Source organism: Saccopteryx leptura, chromosome 5 (assembly GCF_036850995.1).
Source record: "Saccopteryx leptura isolate mSacLep1 chromosome 5, mSacLep1_pri_phased_curated, whole genome shotgun sequence".
NCBI classification, from domain to species: Eukaryota; Metazoa; Chordata; class Mammalia; order Chiroptera; family Emballonuridae; genus Saccopteryx; species Saccopteryx leptura.
The window spans coordinates 47,983,692-48,005,286 of record NC_089507.1 but is presented as its reverse complement, the minus strand read 5'-3'; the positions used below and the strand labels follow the sequence as shown (position 1 = coordinate 48,005,286).

The 21,595-nt window shown below is 32.1% G+C and overlaps 1 protein-coding gene across 5 annotated transcripts in view; it reads left to right on the top strand.

Moving 5' to 3' along the window:
* Positions 1-21,595, top strand: part of EPHA5 (EPH receptor A5) — a 373,740-nt gene that overhangs the window by 305,521 nt on the left and 46,624 nt on the right. For 3 of the 5 annotated variants that reach the window (XM_066384547.1, XM_066384546.1, XM_066384550.1), the window contains 4 exons: positions 385-450; positions 10,873-10,940; positions 12,049-12,174; positions 12,900-13,085. In XM_066384547.1, the coding sequence (XP_066240644.1) occupies positions 385-450; positions 10,873-10,940; positions 12,049-12,174; positions 12,900-13,085 (446 nt within the window). The remainder of the gene's footprint in view (positions 1-384; positions 451-10,872; positions 10,941-12,048; positions 12,175-12,899; positions 13,086-21,595) is intronic. The other 2 variants (XM_066384549.1, XM_066384548.1) reach the window with 1 other exon arrangement.

The following is a 21,595-nucleotide window of genomic DNA, read 5'->3' as shown; positions in this document are numbered from 1 at the left end:
AAAACATGTATTTAAAGGGGTATTTAAAATGTCTTCTGAATTTAAAGTTTGCAGGAATTTCGGAGGCAATATATATTTAAATGGGCTTACTTATTTTTGTACTTCTATATTAATTGCATAAGCAAATGTATCGGCTCATTCTATCCTACTGAATATGCATTTTAAGTAAAATAAAACTAACTATTTAATTTAGCTCTGTATAGCTTAAATCCATAAAGTGCTTCTTAATTTATACAGCATTGTGGAAAAAAATAATTGTATGCATTTAAGAATTTTAGCTTTTGAGAAGCAAAGCAGACACCTGTCTAAATTCATAGTGTCTTTATGCTGTATTAAGGGAGTGGGATCTCTTCCTTATCTTGGGCTCTCTTGTTTGCTTTTCAGTTGCTGCGAATGTGGCTGTGGAAGGGCTTCTTCCCTGTGCGCTGTTGCCCATCCAAGCCTAATATGGTTAGTGTTCCCTTCCCACTTTCACTCCTACATGATGTCCCGCCTCTACGTATCACATATCACTTTCAGCATTCCTTTTTTTCTTTTTCCCATTTGTGTACCTTTTAACAGTTAGTATGCCAGTCACACTTTAATAGAAGAACAGAATAAAATTTATTTCCAAAAGGGAATCTTAACAAGTGATTTCACTATAAATAATTTTAAATAAAGTATACATAGATTCCATCATCCCTATGTCAAGTATTCATACTTATTTCCAAGGCTTTTAACTGCAGTACTGATTGAAATCAGGAAGTTGTAAGGTTGCACCATCTGTTTTCCATTTAATGTGTCACCGTTTCTGTTGTTCCATTCAGATTAACATCATATCATACTTGGAAGTTGCACGCTACTTCTGTGAGGGGGAAATGACCTTTTCTGTCTCCCAGAACCATGGAATGACAATAACATGACTGGGATCGTCTATGTTTATAATTGTTGTGGATTCATGTGGAATTGGAGAACAGAACCACATTAATTTTAAATGGTTTACTTAATATTTTTAAGCTTGAATTATTTCAGATATTAGAGCAATATGCTTAATTTGATATAAGTGAAGTAAAATATATGCACATTTTAGGGATTAGTGTCCAAATGGGATACCCTTAATTATTTACAAATGTAAATCCAAAATATATATCTGGTTTATAGCTGTAAACTGTAGGCTAGAACATAAGACCAGAGAACACTATTCATAAAAAACTCTACACAATAGTGAACAACCATATAAAAAGTGAAATACTCCAGATACTTCCTTTCTAGATTAAAATCCAAATCTCTGTGCTACTATGTTGAGTTAGCTGTAGTCAAAATCTGCCAAGAAAAACTATTCTGAAATGCATTTTAGAGAATTATAAGGTTTCTTTGAGGCATTTGAAATTGTTATTTGTAGTCTCTAAGTGTAAATTAATATTTGTTGATTGAAAAACCTGTGATATGAATGAATGTACATGCATGTATAGATGAGAGAAATGGTGTAATGGAGACCAATTATCTGAGAACAACAGATAATCAACAAACACAGATTGATACATGTTTTTCTCAACATTTTGAAATTTTTAAATTTGAAAAATATGTTGATGTTAAAATGAAAGTATATATTTGTGTGAAATTATTTAATTTACTCAAGAAATTCTTATATGACCCTAAGGCTTCAATAATAGACCAAAAACCACCAAAATATGACAATGGCTAATTTATAATATATATAGATTTAAACTGTGTTTTTTTTTCTATCATTCTGAAAACTGTTTTCAGTCTCGAGTATAGTGTTATAAGAGACAAATAATCACTAACACAAAAATAGACAGAATTACATCTTGGAAAAAAAGATTGACATCCAGACCTACCATGAACTAAATCTTAAAGATATGTTAATAGAAGTATGAACATTTATGAAGCCATAACTTAGAAAGTGTTGGCAAAAATTAACTTTAGCTGGATTTAAAGTACTTGATTTTTAAAATAGTTTCTACTGTGTAGTTGGCTTCAGGAGGTTTATAAAATGAAGGAGGAAAATTGAGAAGACGGAACACTTCTTTCACACAGAGCATATCTGGAAATTTAAGACAAAATTATTTTTCTAATATCTTTTGTCAAATGTTAGTCATTGTGAAAGTTGTGTGTGTGTGTGTGTGTGTGGTTTGCACAAAAAAAAAATGGAGAAAAAGAATTTAGCCAAAATGTGCTTAAGTACCCAATAAAATGCTAATAGTTCTTGTGGAAAAATTTATAGAACAGCTAGAATTTTAATGCTATTTTAGTAAAACAAAACAAAATAAACAAACTTTAACTGAGAGTACATAAATTAGACAGTAAGAAAGTTATCCACAGTTATTACTGGGCATAAATGGAAGCTATAATGTTTTTATTGCTGTGCTTTCTGAACTTCTACTTTATAATATTGAGTCACTATGAGATTTTAGTTAAAGATACTATTTGTTTAATCTAAAGTTTTTGAGAAGAAAACAACTTTAGGTAGTAGAAATTAAGGTTGAAAAGAATAATTTTCCCAGTAGAGTCAGCAAAATACTGAGAAGTTCTGACTTGATATCTTGTCACATGATTTTGTATGTAAAATCAGAGCAGCATTTGTCAATTATCACATAAACAATACCTAAAGAATATTCTATCATCATCATTTGTGAATACATGTATTTACAATTATAAAGCAGGGACTGTTAGTTATTTTGAAATTTTGAAGTCTTTTGTCTTTCATTTCTTGAAAGAATACTTGTGAATATTTGTGTCATTAGTGTTGACCTTTATATAGTGCAATGTATATGCATAAATATTGCCCATTGTATTTTAGAACTACCTTGATATACCTTCTGGAAATTTCAGGGTCTGAAAAGCATTATTTTAAAATTGTAAATTTAGATCTTTGGTCCTTCAATGCAACTTTACTCCATTGTTTTTCAAACATATGATGTGCTATTTATAAGATGACATCATAATTTCATGATGTCACCTTTGATTTCAAGTTACTTTTCATCACTGTAGTTCCCCATTTGTTGTACAACCTATACACATACACATAATGGTTACATTTCAAATAATTTTCTTGCCTTGACTAAATTTATCTAGTGATAGAAGATATTTCTGTAATATTTCTGAATGAAACACAAATGCCTAGACTTTCTTCTTCGTATTCTCAAGACTGCTTATATTTTTAGCAGAGGTATGATTTTATTATTAGTGTTTGATTTTATGCCATCACACTAGCTTGAGACTGTAATCATTGCTTCAATTCAAAAAAAATCTGTTTATAAACATTCAGTGTTCAATTGATTATTTTTCCTATAATAAGATATTTATAATGTAATTTCAAAAATAATATTTATAAATAACATAACTTTATATTTAGTTGTGTTTATGATTACAGAAATGTATATATGTATATATATATATTTATAGCATAATATTTAGGATAAATCAGTTTTAAATATACCATGTTCTTAAGGTAGATTTTGCTTGCATTTTTTTAAAAATGAAGACTTGTCAGACTGATTTCTACATTTATAAATTGTTATGCTTTCTAGTGTTTTCCTATTACTTACTGCTTCTGAGGAGTTTAAGTGGCAAGGGAAATGGAGTTCACTAGTTTGAAAGTGAAGATATTATATTCTTAAATTATTCATTTACCTCGTTGTAATTTTAGAAAATTACCTAAGTTCTTTAGAGTTTTTAAAAATTTTTAATCAGATAAACAAGGGATAAACTATTTTTTCTTGTAAAGCAGATTCCAAACAAAAACAAATTTCTCTGATAAAAATGAACCTGAATTTATTGAAACATTAGTATTTTCTTAACTTTTTAATGAATCACACTTCTTTCTTTCTCTATATTAACTAAATTTTTTTTGAAATTTGAAACAATTTTTTTTCATGTACTTATCACAGCTTATTTTATTCATTTCCTAAGATTTCTGTAAAAGAGTTATATGGAAACACTATTTAATTTTATAGAATTAAGAAAAGAACATAAAGAATAAATTTATTCTTTTTAGTAATTCAAAACCATATATATATAACAATAGCAGGCAGATGTGAGGTTTACCTATTTTATATAGAATCCAGTCGAAGGCTTACAATGTTAACTACTCCAAAATCCTTTTTCTAGGGAATTTCAGACTATTGGAGATATTAAATGGGTCAAGTAATTGAGATATGCAATGGTCATATTCATGAAATAGTTTAGAAATTAATAGAAAATTACTCACTCTAGCATTAAGACAAAATTTATTAAAAACAGGAGGATTTAATCCATAAATATCATACTTGATAAATATCTTTATATTAAATGTCTAAGTCAATTAAAATTTAACTCAATATTGAAAAGTCTGTGATTCATCTCTGACTTTATTGAAGTATTTGAAATGGTTCAAGTCTTCTCATTATTGATAATTCTAAAACAATTTGAATAATTCAGTAATGAAAAATTGACAAATTCATATATACTACACTATTTTGGAAACTGTTATTTCTTAGGTGTTTTTGTCTTTGTGATTTAGATTATGGAAATAAAAAATAATATTTAAGGCATAAAATAAGAAATAACTTAGCTCTTCACCTTGCCATTCATCATTGAATAGTTAATATCCTTGATAGAATGTGAAATTAGAACATAGTAGTCTATGTCTTCATTTTATGTGACATAATTTTTACTGCAATACCATATTTAAAAAAGTATGTTTTCAACATGAGCAAATACATTTCCTTTGAGTGATACATTCAGGAATTTTCAATAAACAATAATAGAGCAGTTGAATTTTTTGTGTAACTCACATCTGTAAGGAACTCAAAATCCCTGTACTTGTTTATAGAAATGAGGAATATCTGAATGAGTCTTAAGGTCCAGCTACTAAGGCAGCCTAAATATCAGATGTCCCATTTTACTGCATTTTCACTCACATTCTTATTTAAGAATGTGGTCCTGTAAAGTAAAACAATCTATTTCCAGTATTCATTATATATATTAACAAGCTAATGTTCATATGCTTCTTTACTTTATGAGGTTGAGTTAGTTGAGTTTTTTATTAAAACTACCTCTATTCATTTGGAGAAAATCCTGAAGTGAAAAAGTTAAACTATTTCCCCAGAAGTTGTAACTGATTTTTTTTCAAGATTTCAGCAATAAAATTCTTACCTACAACATTGTGCAGTGATTGAAGTCATTATGTCAGAACAAGAGAAAGTACATATATGGAGAAATGTAGTTTTTAATAGGGTCTAAAATTATAAGGAACTTTTCTTTTTCATAAGCAAAATTTATCTACTCAAATATACCTATGGCAATTTGTTGCCATTTGAGTATTTTTTGTTTTTAAGTGTAAGGAAAGCATTTCTTAATCAATCAGGAAAATGGAGGAACAATACATATATGAGTGACCATTTCTGACCCAACGACTACTTATGCTCACTCTTTCAAAGATATCAAAATGCAAAACCACTGCTCCCAGCATTTTACCTCTTCCCACCTTATTAGATTTAAGATGAAAAAGTATATCTTCTGTAGGCTAGCAATGGAACAATCTGATTCTGTGGAAACTATAGTTGAGTTAGGATTTACAATCTCCTCCGGGTATTTCATTCACTCATCTCTTCTCATTGACCATAATGCTGCCATTTGGTAAATTATTGAGTCTGTGAATCACTTTGTCCCCTGAAGGGCTTGGCATCTATACCTTAAATTTATTATCAAATTCTTAATTTACATTCAAGAACTAAATTACTCATTAAGATATTAATCTCTACATAAATATTATTGTTTACTCTTTCATGTATAATGGAATTTCAAATATCCAAATTTAGAATATATGGCTGGTATCTAGACTTTAAGATCAGCATTAATATCATCAAGAATGTGTTACACAAATTTTTAAGAAAGGTGTGAGAGAAAATAGACTGATTTCTAAATTACCTATAAAGGCATTGCTATTTTTATATATTAGACATTTCTCTAGGACTTCTCAGCAAATATTAATGAATATGAATTATGACTGCATTTTATATGATTTCTCATGTTCACTCTACTACTAAAATAAAACAACATTGTATCCTAGAAAAAAATGAGTGTAAATAACTGGAAGATGATTCCTCTTGTTAATAATACTACAGATATTTTTAGTACAGTGATATCAAAGCTTATTAAAATTGCAATAGGAAGTAAAAGAAAGAAACTGTTTCTCTACCATTCAGAAAAAGAAATTATTTTAGAGGTAGGAGTTATAATTTATGCACAGAATGACATGTTGACTGACTGTTTCTCGGATGTGTTAAAATTTAAGCTTCTGGATCCAGTACAGAAGATGACACTGAATGATGAACAGGCTTTCTGCAATGCTTGTTTAGTAAGGCTGAACCACTGCTTAAGTTCCAGTCTCTGCTAGCTGAACCATAACTTGTTGATCTTATTGAAGCTTGTTTGAATGATGCTTTGGGGGAGTGGAGAAGAGAGGTTCCAGAACTTAATTTTATATATTAGTGTGACATGCAGCTGTATATATTATAAAGCTCTAGAGATGCCCAGAGTCAAAAATAACTCTATTGTCCTCTTGAATCTCACCCTGGGCATTATGTCAACTGCTCCTCACCACAGTATTCCCAAATCATTTTTACAATGAAATTGAAGTTTTATTTCCATTTTTATATGAGAAATGTCCATGTAATTTAAGTATCAATGAGGCTTATTTAATTATAAGAATTATTTGAGGAAACAAATTTTGAAAGTTTAATTTTTTTTTAGGTAAGAGAGTTGAAGGTGAAATACATATTTGATTGTTTTCTTTCTTCTTTACTAAATATATTGGGGTGACATTGGTTAATAATATTATACAGGTTTTGAGTGCACAGTTTTACAATATATCATCTATATATTGCACTGTGTGCCCACCACCCAAATTCAGAAGTACTTTTGTCACTATCTATTTGATCCCCTTTAACGCCCACTCTCCTTCCCTCTGGGAACCACCATACTGTTGACAGTGTCTATAAGTTTTGTTTGTTTGTTTGTTTTGTTTCTTTGTTCATTTGTTCCTTTCAGTTTTATATCCCCCAATGAGTGAAACCATCTTCTCTTATGGCTGAATAATATTCCATTAATTTCAGTAAAAGAAATGAAAAAAAAGTTTATTTTGAAATTTCAAGGAAAATAATAAAATACTTAAAAATAAACTTAACAAAGGATGTGAAAGACCTATATAAGAAAACTATAAAGCATTAATAAAAGAGATTGAAAAAGAGACAATGAAATGGAAAGACATTCTGTCTTCGTGAGTTGGAAGAATCAGTGTAGTTAAAATGTCCATATTCATAGATAAAAGTGGTTATCAAGGGGAGGGGGATATGGAGAGGGTGTGAGGGGAAGGAAGCAAATAAGGACAACTACATGGTGACAGAAAATTATTTGACTTTGGGTGATAGGTATACAATATAATTAACAGTTCAAATGCTATAGAAATGTTTACCTGAAACCTCTGTACTCCTATTGATCAATGTCACCCCTTTAAATGTAATTTTTAAATAAAAAAGAATATTAAAGCTTTTGTTACCCAAAACAATATGCAGATTTAATGCACTCTCCATTGAAATCCCAATGACATGTTTTAAAGAAATAGAACAAAAAATAATCGGATGTTTGTTTTCTAATGTAAGCTGATATAAACAGCAGGAACTTATATACTTCTTAGCACTCTTCAGAATTCCTTTAAAAAGTTATTTGTCAATATTATTTAAATGATATAAATCTTAGAATGATTTTACACAATTTTATTTAGAACATTAGTAAAAGCAAAGGTGTCAACTTCTCTTTAGCGACATATACATAAAAATTAAAAATAATGTAATATCTATAAAAATTATAAACAATGAATTAGAATAGGTTAAATGTCACCTTGAGAAAAACAAATAAAATTGCAAGTATAAATTTATTTTTTTCTCTTTATTTCACTGTGGTGAGGTATTTTTAATAAACAAAATAAAAAGAGACATTTCAGAGGGAAAAGGAATTGGGGGCTGGGTGGAAAAGGTGAAGGGATTAGTAAAGAAAAAACTCATAAATAGTAAACAATATGGTGATTAACAGGGAAAGGAGGTTGAGAGGAAGTAGAAGTAGGTATTAGGGGATAAATGGTGATGGAAGGAGACTTGACTTGGGGTGGTGACACACAATACAATATACAGAAGATGTATTAGAGAATTGTACACCTGAAACTCATATAATTTTGTTAATCAATCTCACTCCAATAAATTCAATAGAAAAGATGTCTTAAGGGCTCTTAAATGACAAATGCAGCCAAGTGTTATGAATAAAACTTGAAAAGTCACCAGATCCCGACTGTGTATTTCACCCAAGAACACATATATGTTAAATATTTTACTTAAAGTTTACTTAAATTTTACTACCTGCACTTTACCAATAAATAGCTATTTCTTTAAGATGATAAAATGAAGACAATTGTATTGTTTTTAAATGGCACAAGGGTGGTTTGAGTTTTCTCTTGTGTTATAATATGTATATAATTATTTACTAAAAAGTAATATAGAGCAAAATATGTTTTATTGTTGTAGCAAAATATACACATAAAAATATCCTACAATATGTGATTAAGGACCAATCCTTATTAGTACATTTTTACTGGTCATTTTATTTAAATCCCACATTAGCTTCAACCAATTTTCCAATGAGAACAATTTGTCAATCTATCATTTGGCTGTATTTTTTATACAAAAATAAATAGATATTTTGTATTTAATAAACTCAATATTGCTATGAGAGCTCATGAATAATAAATCCCCATTCTTAGAGCTTCAATAAAAATAATTTAAATATTTTCGTTTTAGTCAGTTATTTTAATGTTATGTGGTTAATTATGTACCACACCAACTTAGTGTTCATCAATGTATTTCTTATCTAAACACTTGTCATTCTGTAGACACAATTGAAATATCATTTACTGATTCATTTATTCATTCATAAATGTGACATATATTTATAATGTCAACTCTGAGCCAGACAGTAGACCACTACAAAAATTTATAGATGAATGCCTGCTATTGCCATTAAAGAAACTAACAAGTAGTAAGAGAGCCAAAACTACATGCAAGTGACTATACTGTAATATGAAATGAAAACCATACCATGAGAGGTGTATAAAAAGATACTGGGTTTCAAAAGGAGAAAGACTGCATTATCAGAAAAAATAAATAAATGAAACAATTGAACTAGACATTGATAAATGGAAGACATTAAGAAGAACGTGCTCGGTTCAGGAAGCAGTATGTACAAATACATTGTATATGGAAGCATTGACAGAAGCGGATTAAAGTTGGTTGAGGCCCTGGGCACAGAAGAAAATATTGGGCCCCTTAAAAAAAGAGAGAGAGACAGGTAAAATAAAAATGCATGTTAAACATATTTTTAAATAAAAAAATATTATGCACTATTAATGTTAAAATTGCACATATAAAACCAATCTTGGTGGCTTTAGAAAAAAGTGTAAAGTTGGGGTTTTGCTGGGTCTTTTAGAAGTCGGGGCCCAGGGCATGTACTCAGTGCGCCCACTGTTAAATCTGCTTCTGAGCATGGAAAAATACCTTGTATACATGAAGATAAAGTTTAGCACCCTTAAAGATAATTGTTGGAGATGATGTAAGATATGTGGATTAGAACTGCATTTAGGAATCTTGACCTTATTATTTTATTGAAGACATTGCAAGAGACAGCTCATACAATAGACAAGTACATTATTTACAGTAGTTTGGGTATAGCCATGTCTAGTCTAGTTTGGGAGAGTAGGTATACAGAACTGGGGCATCAGTTCAGGGACACAAATTGTAATCCAGTTGAAAAATAACATGGCCTTACTTGAAGAAGAGGTGACTCATGGGGCATTTATGTTATATAATATGTGCAATTTGGAAACTAATTTGTTGTGAAGCATGAGAGGGGTTTTTATCTTAAGAAACTAATGCCATGGCGTGTTGGTAACAGGCAAAGAAGGGAACAGGTCAAGATCAAGAGTAAAGATAAATATATTGATTTCTTTTTCAAGTTCATTGAGTTTGAACACCAGTAAATATCCCTATCAAACAAATCTTGAGAAATAAGAGTATAACATTGAAAAGAATTCAACCAACGGTATTAGAATGTATTAATTAAATTGATGGAAATGGGTAGGTTGATGAGAGAGAATCAAAGAAATTCATGCAAAGGATCTATTGACATAAATGAAGAGAGTAGCAAAAAGCATGAAAAAGAAGTAGTTAGGGATTTTAAAAGATCATAAATGATTAAAAACGAAGAAAAAGTCTTTAGATTTTAATGTGAATGTCATTAGTGTACCTTTAAAGAACAGATTTTTGTAAATAAATGGAGTGCGTTAAGAGGACATGGCAAATTAGGGAGCTGTTGAGAAAAACAAGAGAGACTAAGATTCGGAGAATTAAACTGAGAGAAAGTTCAGTTTGTCATTAAAGGAATCTGAGTGAATGTGAGTGGAAAAGAGCCAGTGAAGCAACTGATGACTCCAAAATGAAATGATAGAGTAAGGAGGCTGAAGGTGGAAGACTAATAGATCAGAAAGATTTCGGGCAGTTCATCCTGAAAAAAGTCAGTGGCTTCTGAGCAAAGTGGAGAAAAATGACTGCAATAAGGTGTATGTTGATAGGTTTGAATGGGTTTAGACATCGCAGTAAAATATACAAAAGAGTGAGGGATTTGGATAGAGTAATGCAACCAACCTAAAGGCATATTGGTGTTATTTCATACCACTAGTGTGAAAATTAGTTAGGGTTGCAGTAATTTCAATTGTGTTTCATGCTTCTGGGCTTGATGTGATTCACCACTTGGAGATGTGGCTAATTGTAGCTTACTCTGTTCCAGGCGGTGCGGTTACAGCAAAGCAAAACAAGATCCAGAAGAGGAAAAGATGCATTTTCATAATGGGCACAGTAAGCAAATTGTAAAAACTCAAAAGAACACAAAGCTTGGAAGCCATTATTGTTATTTTGTTTTCTTTTCAGGCGAGAATTCTAATAACTGACACAACATAAAAATATTGTGTTAAAAATGTGTTTTGTGGCTTTCCTGTAAAGCAGGGGTCTCAAACTTGCAGCCCGCGGGCCGCATCCGACCCGCCAAACAATTTTGTGTGGCCCGCAGACTAATCCACGAAGTTCAAAATATTTTGGATAAAATTAAGTAAGCCTAGGGGCCTACTTGTATTTTTCATTTCTCTAGCATCTTGCTCTGCGGCCCACATGCTGAGTTGAGTTTGAGACCCCTGCTAAAGCATATAAGTTTGGGGTATTTTGGGCTGACCCTAGTCAACTGAAAGATGGTTTAGTCAATTCTTTAAAGCATACTTTCATTGTAATAATTAAAATAAAAACTTTTTGCTTACTATAAGCTATTATTTGTCAAACCAAATTTCCAAGCCAGTTCTAATTGCTAACAGCACATTAAGTGGAAATTTATTTTTAAACAACACCAGCAGATTACAGGAATAAAATCTCTCACTAGTTTTTCTGCTTTTCTAGAATTATAGCAGGAATTTCCCTGAACAGAATCAGTGGCAGCAACCATGGTTAAAATGACTTGAAAAATTCTACTCTTTTAAGAAATGCAGAAAATCAAGTTTTAACAATGAGCTTTCAAAATTAGCATATTATTTCTAACGAATGGTGTTTTAGTATGTTCACTTTGATATTAATATTACAGTAGGAGTTGTTTCATCAGCTAAATGACAAAAGGAGTTTCTTTTATTTTTGTCACTCTGCCATGGCCATAAAAGTCAAAATCATTAAAGTAATAAGTCATGCTGTAAAGCAATGTGTCCATTTTCATAATTTTATGTTTTTTTAATGTTATTTATCCTCACCGTGAGGGTTATGCAGTAGCTTTTAAATGTGGTGAAACTGAGGCTCATGGAACATAAGAGTCTATGCTCAGCTACTTATAGATATTAAGGATTTAGGCCACAGTTTCATGTTGATAATGTTTATAATTTCACTCATCCATCACAATCACTTCTACTTTAATGCCCATTTATTTTTACAGTTAAACTGCCAGGAGTAAGAACTTATATTGATCCACATACCTATGAGGATCCAAATCAAGCTGTCCATGAATTCGCTAAGGAGATAGAAGCTTCATGCATCACCATTGAAAGAGTTATTGGAGCAGGTACTACAGTGTGTTTAACTCAGATTTCTAACTTCTGTTTAATAATACAATGTAATATATCAGTGTCCTAATCTAACACAGAATGTTCTTAATCTTTTATAACTGATTCACTTTCAAAGTAGTATATAATTGATCATATTTTAATGTTACCATCTGTGTAGCTTACACCTGAACTAGTAAATGTCTAGTGTATGAAATAAAAAATAAACTAGAAGTAATATATATATCCAAACATAATGTTTTGCCATCTACTATTTATTATAATACATACATATACATAATTTTTAATGCTCAATAATATTTACATAATTCTAAGCACCCAATTATTTTATTTATGACCCATTTCTTTCTTATGATTGTTTTTTTTTTGTCCTGCTATAAGATTATATTTTCTCATACTCTCCTTTTATTTCTCATTAATGGCACTATCACAGTAGGAGGAAAAAAAATAAAATAATTTAAGTTGGTTGAACTTAATTTCTTTGTGATAATTCTATTAAATTTTTGTGGTGAGATAGATGAAGCTAATAACCCCCAAAGTGTTTTATATGATCACCTGTAGGAACTTTTCCTAGTTCCATTTGTTTCTAGTAATACTAATAACAAAGTTTGAACTCCCCTTTTAACTCTGTTTACCTCAACCTTGATGCTATAAGAGTGCTTGCTATTGTTATTAGAGTAAGGGTTTTAAATGATTTTGTATATTTTTCTCATCCTTTTCACAGGTGAATTTGGTGAAGTTTGTAGTGGACGCTTGAAACTTCCGGGAAAAAGAGAATTACCCGTGGCAATCAAAACCCTTAAAGTAGGCTATACTGAAAAGCAACGTAGGGATTTCTTGGGTGAAGCAAGTATCATGGGGCAGTTTGATCATCCTAACATCATTCACTTGGAAGGTGTAGTGACCAAAAGTAAGTACAATCGGCAAATTACATGTGTTCATATATGTATCATTAATATCTGGATTTCTTCTATAAGGTTATTAATTTTAGTATAGAGCCATAGTAAGGTTATTAATTCTTTTGCTAATATAAATAATAATATTCCTATATTTTAGTAGATTCTGGTCAAAGCTGATCTTCAATGAACCTAAATTTTTATTTATTTTTTCAATATAGAAGTATTAACTCATATACTATTAATTCATCACCAAAGAAAAAGTAGCCAGATAAAGAAGCAGTAAAGGTACCATATTTTTTTATTTCTCCTGGCTCTTTCACTTTTTATTTTAATGAAATATTAATTTCAAAGTTTTTATTGAGGTATTGTAGTTTAACATTTAATAGGATTGCTATAACCATAAATATCTGGTTTTTAGAACCTTTTAAGTAATTTCTATAGCCAGATGTGTTTCCTTTATTCATTTTATTTGTGGTATTTTAATAGTTATAGGGAAAGACTCGGAAGACTGAAAATTTCTTGAGATTAATTATTTTGTTAAAGCAAATCAAAATTTTACTCAGAAAGATCTAAAATTTCACATCTCTTTTAAATTTGTGTTAGTGTCTTGTAAATGCTGTTTTTTGGTGAGCTTCCCAATATAAGGATTTCAAGTAATTTTGTAATCATCCAATAAAGTATTTATGTGGTACATAACTGAGACCTTTCTATCCTTTTAACCTATTTTTTCTTTGCTATTTCTATTTATTCTCATTTCTTTCTTTATCTTTGATGCACTACATATATCTTACTAAATCATCTAAAAACTTTGACAAGCATTCTTTTGATTTTCTTTCAAGCATTTATTTAACTTCCAGTTCCAATTGATTAAATTTTACATTATATATGCCAAATATGCATGCTAGCAATGTATAGTCAATAAATGCTGTCAACAGACTAATTTTAATTAATTAAATAACCATTAAATCCATTTAAATTTTAAAAATGCAAAGCAAAGCAACAACACAAATTTTCACAATAAATAAGGACAAAAAAAGACAAAACAAAATACATATTTAGTATATAACAAGTTATTTTTCAAATTATAATTCATTCACAGTATATGATGGAGGAGAATACAGAAGCCTTCTCACGAGTTTGAGAAAAACACGACAGATAATTGGTTGGACTTTTGAATGGGTTCAAATTGCTATGAGAGCATTTTATGCCATTTCTCAAGGAAATACCCATCTCTAGTAAGAATGCCCATAGAAGGTTATATCATAGGAACAAAATAACCTGCAAGACCTGTGGGCTTCTTCAAAACTTAGATATTTCTTCTTTCAGCTGAGTACTCGCCCATTGTTATCCCCTTCAGAGCAACCCAGAAAGAATATTGCCGGAACATGAAGAACACCCTTAGTTCTTCTAGGAACAAACAAGTTGCTGAAGAAAGGTGGTAGGCAGGGAGAAAAGAGAGGCAGGATGGGGTCAAGGAATAATTGTTAAAAAGAATAAATTAAAAAATAATTTACAAACTTACACAGTATGAATGACAAGGCAGTGTGGCGACCCTAATAGTGAAGACCAGGATGTGAACTCTGGTTTTCATGAGAAACTGCAAGGAACACTAGCTCTTCTGACTCTGGGCTGTGTGCCCTATTACCAGCTCCCATACATATTTGGGCTAGCTGCATTAGCCTTGGTTCCCAGGCATTTCTAGGTCAGCCGCTCAGAAGACTACCTTTTTTGGACATAAGCTAGCTAGCTCAACAAGTGAACATCACCACACTTAGGTAATGGTTGATGTGATATTAGTCCCATGCCACTATTGTCCCCAAGTTCTACATCTACCTGTTACGGCACTGAGAGGGGAGATGGGAGACATCAGAATTGAGACAATGGGAGACATGAGAATCCAGTAGACAGTAGACATCAGGATTCAGAAGACTAAAGAGACTTTAAGACTAAGAATTTAAGAGACTTAAGACTTGAGATTGTGGAGACCAGAAGAGTATCAGAAGCAGAGATGAATCAGCAATAACACACTGAAAAATGTACCACTTTGCCATCGCCTCCTCACACTTTTCTTCACCTCGGGGATCTCACTGTCAAAGTCATCATTTGTGGAGCAGGTATGCTCCGACACGCAGGAATATTTAAAATAAAAATATGATATGGACACAGTCACAGGTACAATAAAATAAAACTATAATTTGAATTTGACTATCATTTCACTGATAAACTATATTCTATAAAAAGAAGAACTTTGAAAGAACATCAGTGATAACATATGGTGCTACATATGATAGGAAGAAGAATCATAATGATTGAGTAATGCTATTTCTTATGCAGGGATGGTCTGATTGAATATAAAACATAGTTCTCAATGATAGTCATGGTAATAATAGCATGCAAATATTTGTAAAGTTTCTTGTCTTCATTTCATCTTTAATATGACTGTTAAATTTAACTTCCTCAAAATAAATTCTGAGGTCCTGGCTGAATAGCTGAGCAGTAGAGCGTCAGCCTGGTGAGTGGAAGTCCTGGGTTCAAGTCCCAGTCAGGGCACACAGGAGAAGTGCCCATTTGCTTCTCTACCCTTTCCCCTCTACCTTCTATCTCTTTCTTCCCCTTCCACAGCCAAGGCTCTATTGGAGCAAAAGTTGCCTTGGGTGCTGAGGATGGCTCCATGGCCTCTGCCTCAGGTGCTAGAATGGCTCCAATTGCAATGTAGCAATGCTCCAGATGGGCAGTGTTGCCCCCTGGTGAGCATGCCGGGTGGATCCTGGTCAGGCACATGTGGGAATCTGTCTCTTGCCTCCCTGCTTCTCAGTTAAGGAAAAAAAAAAATTCAGACCATGACACTCTACCACCCAGGGTAAATGTAAAGCTCCTTAGGCAGCCAATCTACCTTTTGTAATGAATTAATTTAATGTTTAAAACTGGGCCTGATTACTATTATTATCATGGAAGACAATCTTGTGTAATGGGAAACAACATGGACTATATAGATCCGGCCATCTAATTTTATTTTGGTTCTACCATAAATTGCACAAGTTAGTTAAACATTCAACAGCCTTAGTTTTTTTTGTTTTTTGTTGTTTTATTTTTTATCAAGAATATGCAGCATGACTACCTCATAGTTGTGATGTAAAGATGAAATGAATACAGGTAAAGTTTAGTATAGGATGGCACAGAACAGATATTTAATAATTATATAATTATTACTTTTCAATTTATCTCTCTCATATGCTCTGAATGCCTCAATATCCATTTTATTCTTAGTCCTTTTTTTTTTACAGAGATAGAGAAAGAGTCAGAGAGAGGGATAGATAGTAGGGACAGACAGACAGGAACAAAGAGAGATGAGAAGCAGCAATCATTAGTTTTTTATTGCGACACCTTAGTTGTTCATTGATTGCTTTCTCATATGTGCCTTGACCATGGAGCTACGGCAGACCGAGTAACCCCTTGCTCGAGCCAGCGACCTTGGGTCCAAGCTGGTGAACTTTGCTCAAACCAGATGAGCCCGCGCTCAAGCTGGCAACCTTGGGGTCTCAAACCTGGGTCTTCTGCATCCCAGTCCAACACTCTATCCACTGCGCCACTGCCTGGTCAGGCTATTCTTAGTCCATTTTAATATAAGTGATATTTTGTGCTACCAATATTGCCTTTCTCTGAAACTGACACCTTCATATTTACTAATTTTAAATTTATTCAAAACTTTATTTAAATTTCTTCATCTCCATGAAATATGCTTCATCATTTCACTCTGAAGGAATATTTCTTTCTTTTGAGCACTTTGCCTGTGTAAGAGTTTTACAATAGTCTATAATGTTGCTTCATTTGCCCCAAACTCATATACAAGTGTTCCATTTAATTTTGCTTCTTTTGCATATATTTTTAGCCTCTTAGCTAAAATAAAAAGAAAAATATCTGCTCCGTGAGAATACGTATCATATTGCAAATATTTATGTAAACCTATTGCACTTAAACCTAAGTCCATCCATAGTCACCTTATTTAAACACTTTGAACTTCAATGCCACACAAAAAGGGGGGGCATAGTATTTACTTTATAAGATTGGAGTGCAGATCAAATTTAAACTATGGCTGATGAGTAGTAGTTAAGTTGAGAAAAAAATTAAGTTTAGATGCCTTAAAGCATTCAATTACACGTGTTTGTATACAAAACCGCAATTATAGTAGTGAATAAGTATTTATCTCTAATTTTTTAAATGAATGTTCTTCCCTTAAAATGAATGCATCAGATACTAGCGGACATGATCTAAAATTTATTAGATCTAATATTCACCTAGTTTTATAGATCCCTGGTTTATTACTGAATTTATGTGTATGGAACATTACTGAGAGAAACTAAAACAACTAAACTCTGTCAGACTAAAACAACTGAATTTACCACATAATTATATGTGCATAAAACCTTTATTTATAGAAACAAGTATCAATATCAACAAGTTATATCTAAAGTTTGTGAATGCTAGTTTAAAAATGTCCAGTCTCCTAACCAAATATTCTATTTGATGTTGCTACCAGGAGACTACTTATATAAGTAAAGCAAAATTTAAATACTTTAAATATTTCTTTCTTTAAATTTTGTTCTGTATGAATTGAAACTGTATTTCCCCTCAGTGAGTGACGTTCTTGCTGTTCGACTTATGAAGTCTTTAACTTGTTTTTAATTTTTCATGTTGCAACTCACTCCATTTGTATTCTTCATTTCATGCTCTCTGATCTGATGCTAATTTATTCTGCAATTATTCTGAACCTGCAGCACACAGATAATGAGGCATAAGTGCAACTAAAGCTTATGATTTTTCTGATTGAAGCTGAGTTGTGGAGTCTGAAGTAACACTCTGATGGATGGTGCCATCACGAATCTTCATCCTTCCTGTGCCCTAAACACCAGAACCATGGACCCTCATTCAGATTTTTTTCTGTGTTTTGTTGTTAAACAGGACTCATCATAAATAGATACATATTCTAGAGAGGCTTTGTGACACATGATGTAAAATACTCACAGGTCTTGGTTTAATTGATTCATTGGCAATTGAAGATGCTTTAATGTAATATACAGAGTGCCAGATTTACTATGTAAACAAATTCGGGAACAAAATTAAAAGTGGAAAAATTATAATTTTTTTTTATCGTGGCATCCTTAGCTTAATATTTATTTCTTACCCATGAAGATTACTATTAAAATTGACTGAATGAATATTTCTATTGAATCTTAAATTATTCATAGTTATGTTTCTTAATCTAGGATCATGTAAAAATAATACAGTTCTGAATAATTAATAAATATAAACAAAATATTAGAGGAACATTAGAAGAATCTCTCCCTATTTCTTAATGTCTCAGAAGATGATACATTCAATGACAATTGATTATTTAAATTGTCAGACAACTCTGACTCATATAAATTTATAATTATCTTTAAAATATACTATTTCATTATCATAAAGTCATTTCTGTTTTTCAGGCGTTTATTATATGTTTTCCAAGGTTATTTCAGCAGTCTTCAAACTAGTCTTTTCATTTTGGTATTTTCTCACATTTGTTCATTTCGTACCTATTGTCCTTAGGTAGATTTTACTAAATCTCTGCTTTCTTCTCACGCTTTATCACCAGACAAGGAAACAAATGAAACAGAATATATACAGGGGTGGGCAAAAGTAGGTTTACAGTTGTGAGTAAACAAAACACAGACTTTATTTCTTGCATTATTATTTACTTATTAATTATTGTAATATTTATTTGTACTATTGTCTTATTATTGTTGTTGTTACTTTTCCTTACTTATGATTTATTGTGTAGATAATTTAACACCTGTATACTTTGGTATTACCTGGTATTCTTTGGTTATGTCTCCACTTCCACCATTTCCTTTCCAGACAACTCTATCTAATTCTTGTTCTGTCCCTTTGAATATTTCCTTTAACCTTACATTGTCCTCTCTACTTTCCTCAGTTCTGCTTGACCTCAACTGTAATTTAAATGTGACCTTCTTCATGTGATCTGTGTCATTTATCTTCATTTGCCCTTCTATCCTCAGTGTCTGCCCTGTATTAAATAGGCACTTGGTAATGTTGAATAACTGAGTGAAGTAAAGCATCCCAGTTTAACCTGAGAGACAAGCTTCATAGAGCAGAGGTGTCCGTGTAGCTCTCCTCTGTGTTCTTATATCAGTGCTCAGTGTGGGCAGCATTTCACATATTTGTTGAATGAGTTAATTCTCAGTCAGAAGCAATCTTATAAACTCCAGTTCTACCCCTCTGCACTTGTCACACTGTACATTTTGTCATAGTTATGGTTCTATGAGTTTTGTCATCCTTACTATACAATAAGCTTCTTGAAACTAATATGTGTTTATAGTCCTCCCTTCTCCCCGCAGTTCCTGTCACGGGACCAGAGACATTAGGTAATTTAAAAAAGGCATAAATTATATTACATAACTGAATGACTAAATTACAATTATGTAAATGTTTAAGACCAATTAGAATAATATAGAGTTTTTGTTTTAATTTAAAATTTTTATTCTATTAAAACCATGGTTGTTTTAAAAAAAACAAGATTTATATGAAGGAAATTAACTAAGAATCTTTTTTCCGGATCTTACATATAAGTTATTGCTACTACTTACCATTAATATCACCTTAAGAGTTTACTAAGATAATGCTCTTTATATATTACTACTTAATCTGCACAGTAATATTTTCCTGTGGACTCTAGTATTTGTTCTTATTTTACGGATGGTAAAAATTAACTTTAAATAAGTTAAGTATCCTCATGGACACAGTGCGGTGATTGTGGAGGAGAGAGAGAAGGATGGGGAACAGGATCTAGGGAGGATAAATGGTAATGGACAAAGATTTGACTTGGGAGTGAGCACACTATGGTGTACAAAGATGTGTTGTAGAATTGGGCACCTGAAACCTATAAAATTATGTTAACCACTGTCACCACAATAAAATTAAATTAACAAATAAAGAATAGAATAAAGAAAGAAGAATTAAATCCTTATTCAATATCATAAAACTAAACATTAGATAATGACAGATTTTGAAACCTTTTTTTTTGAGGGGAGGACCGAGACAGAGAGAGGGACAGATAGATACTGACAGGTAGGAAGGGAGATTGATAAGAAACATCAATTTTTCGTAGCTCCTTTGTTGTTCATTGACTGCTTTCTCATATGTGCCTTGACTGGGGGGCTACAGCAGAGCAGAGTGACTCCTTATTCAAGCCAGCGACTTTGGGCTCAAGCCAATGACCTTTGGGCTCAAACCAGTGACAATGGCATCATGTCTATAATTCCACAGTCAAGCCAGAGACCCCGCACTCAAGATCACGAGCCCTCACTCAGGTCAAATGAGCCCGCGCTCAAGCCGGCGACCTTGGGGTTTCAAACCTGGGTCCTCTGCATTCCAGTCCAATGCTCTATTCACTGCACCACTGCCTGGTCAGACAAACAGTTCTTTATGACTCCAAAACCCAAACTCTTCTACAGGGTGCATTATTCAGTATATGCTTGAAAAGAAACATTTATTTATTAAAAAATGTATTAATTAGTTCCCTTGTACATGTTAATCCCTAGTAATCAGTAGGATACAGTAGAGATTTGACAGACTGAATTCCTGGTGCTTCCCTTTTTGGATGGGGGGACAGAAATAAATGAACATATAGATTTACAATATCTAAGTGGAGAAAATACAACTAGGTTAGGATAATAAGAATTGGTTCTATTGAGAGTCAGTGCTTTCTGTTTCACTCGGAGAAAGACCTCTCTCAAAAGACTTGAATAAAGTGAAGATGCAGACCTGACAAACACCAGAGGGCAGAGTGTTATAGGAAGAAGGACCGGCAAGGCTCAAATACAAGTTGCATGGAATGTCCAAGATATAGCAAGAAGGCCATTGTTGTTTCAGTGGAATGAATGAGAGGAGTCTGGTAAGAGTGTAACTTAAAGATGTAGTATGAGGGTAGAAAGGTAAAAAGTCTGGATCCCTATAAAAACAGTCTCTTAGTATGATCTTTGGAGCCTATAAAGCCAAGATGTAACAGAATTTGATTTCTACATTAACTGAATCAGTTGGACTGCTATGTTGCGCATAGATAGTAGGAGCCAGTGTTTAAACAGGGAGCAGTGAGAGGCCACTGACAGTATTTACACCTCATTATTGATTAGATCAGTGTAGTAAACTAATAAGATGGGAGTCCATAGTTGAATTCTGTGGTTATTTTGAAGGCAATCACAATACAGCTTCTTATGCTTTGGAAATGCAGTATAGGTAATTGAGAGCAGTCGATGATAATTATAAATTATTTGTCCTTAGTACCTTGATGAAAGAAATTGCTTCTTACAGAGAAGAGTCTAGAAAGAACAAGACTGTGGTTGTTGGTCAGTAGTTCTGTTGTGATAGGTCAAAGCTGAGATGCTTAGAAGCATCCAGTTACACATGTTGTACATAAAGTATGATTAACCTTTAGTCCCAAAGAGTATAAATTAAAATGTTTGAA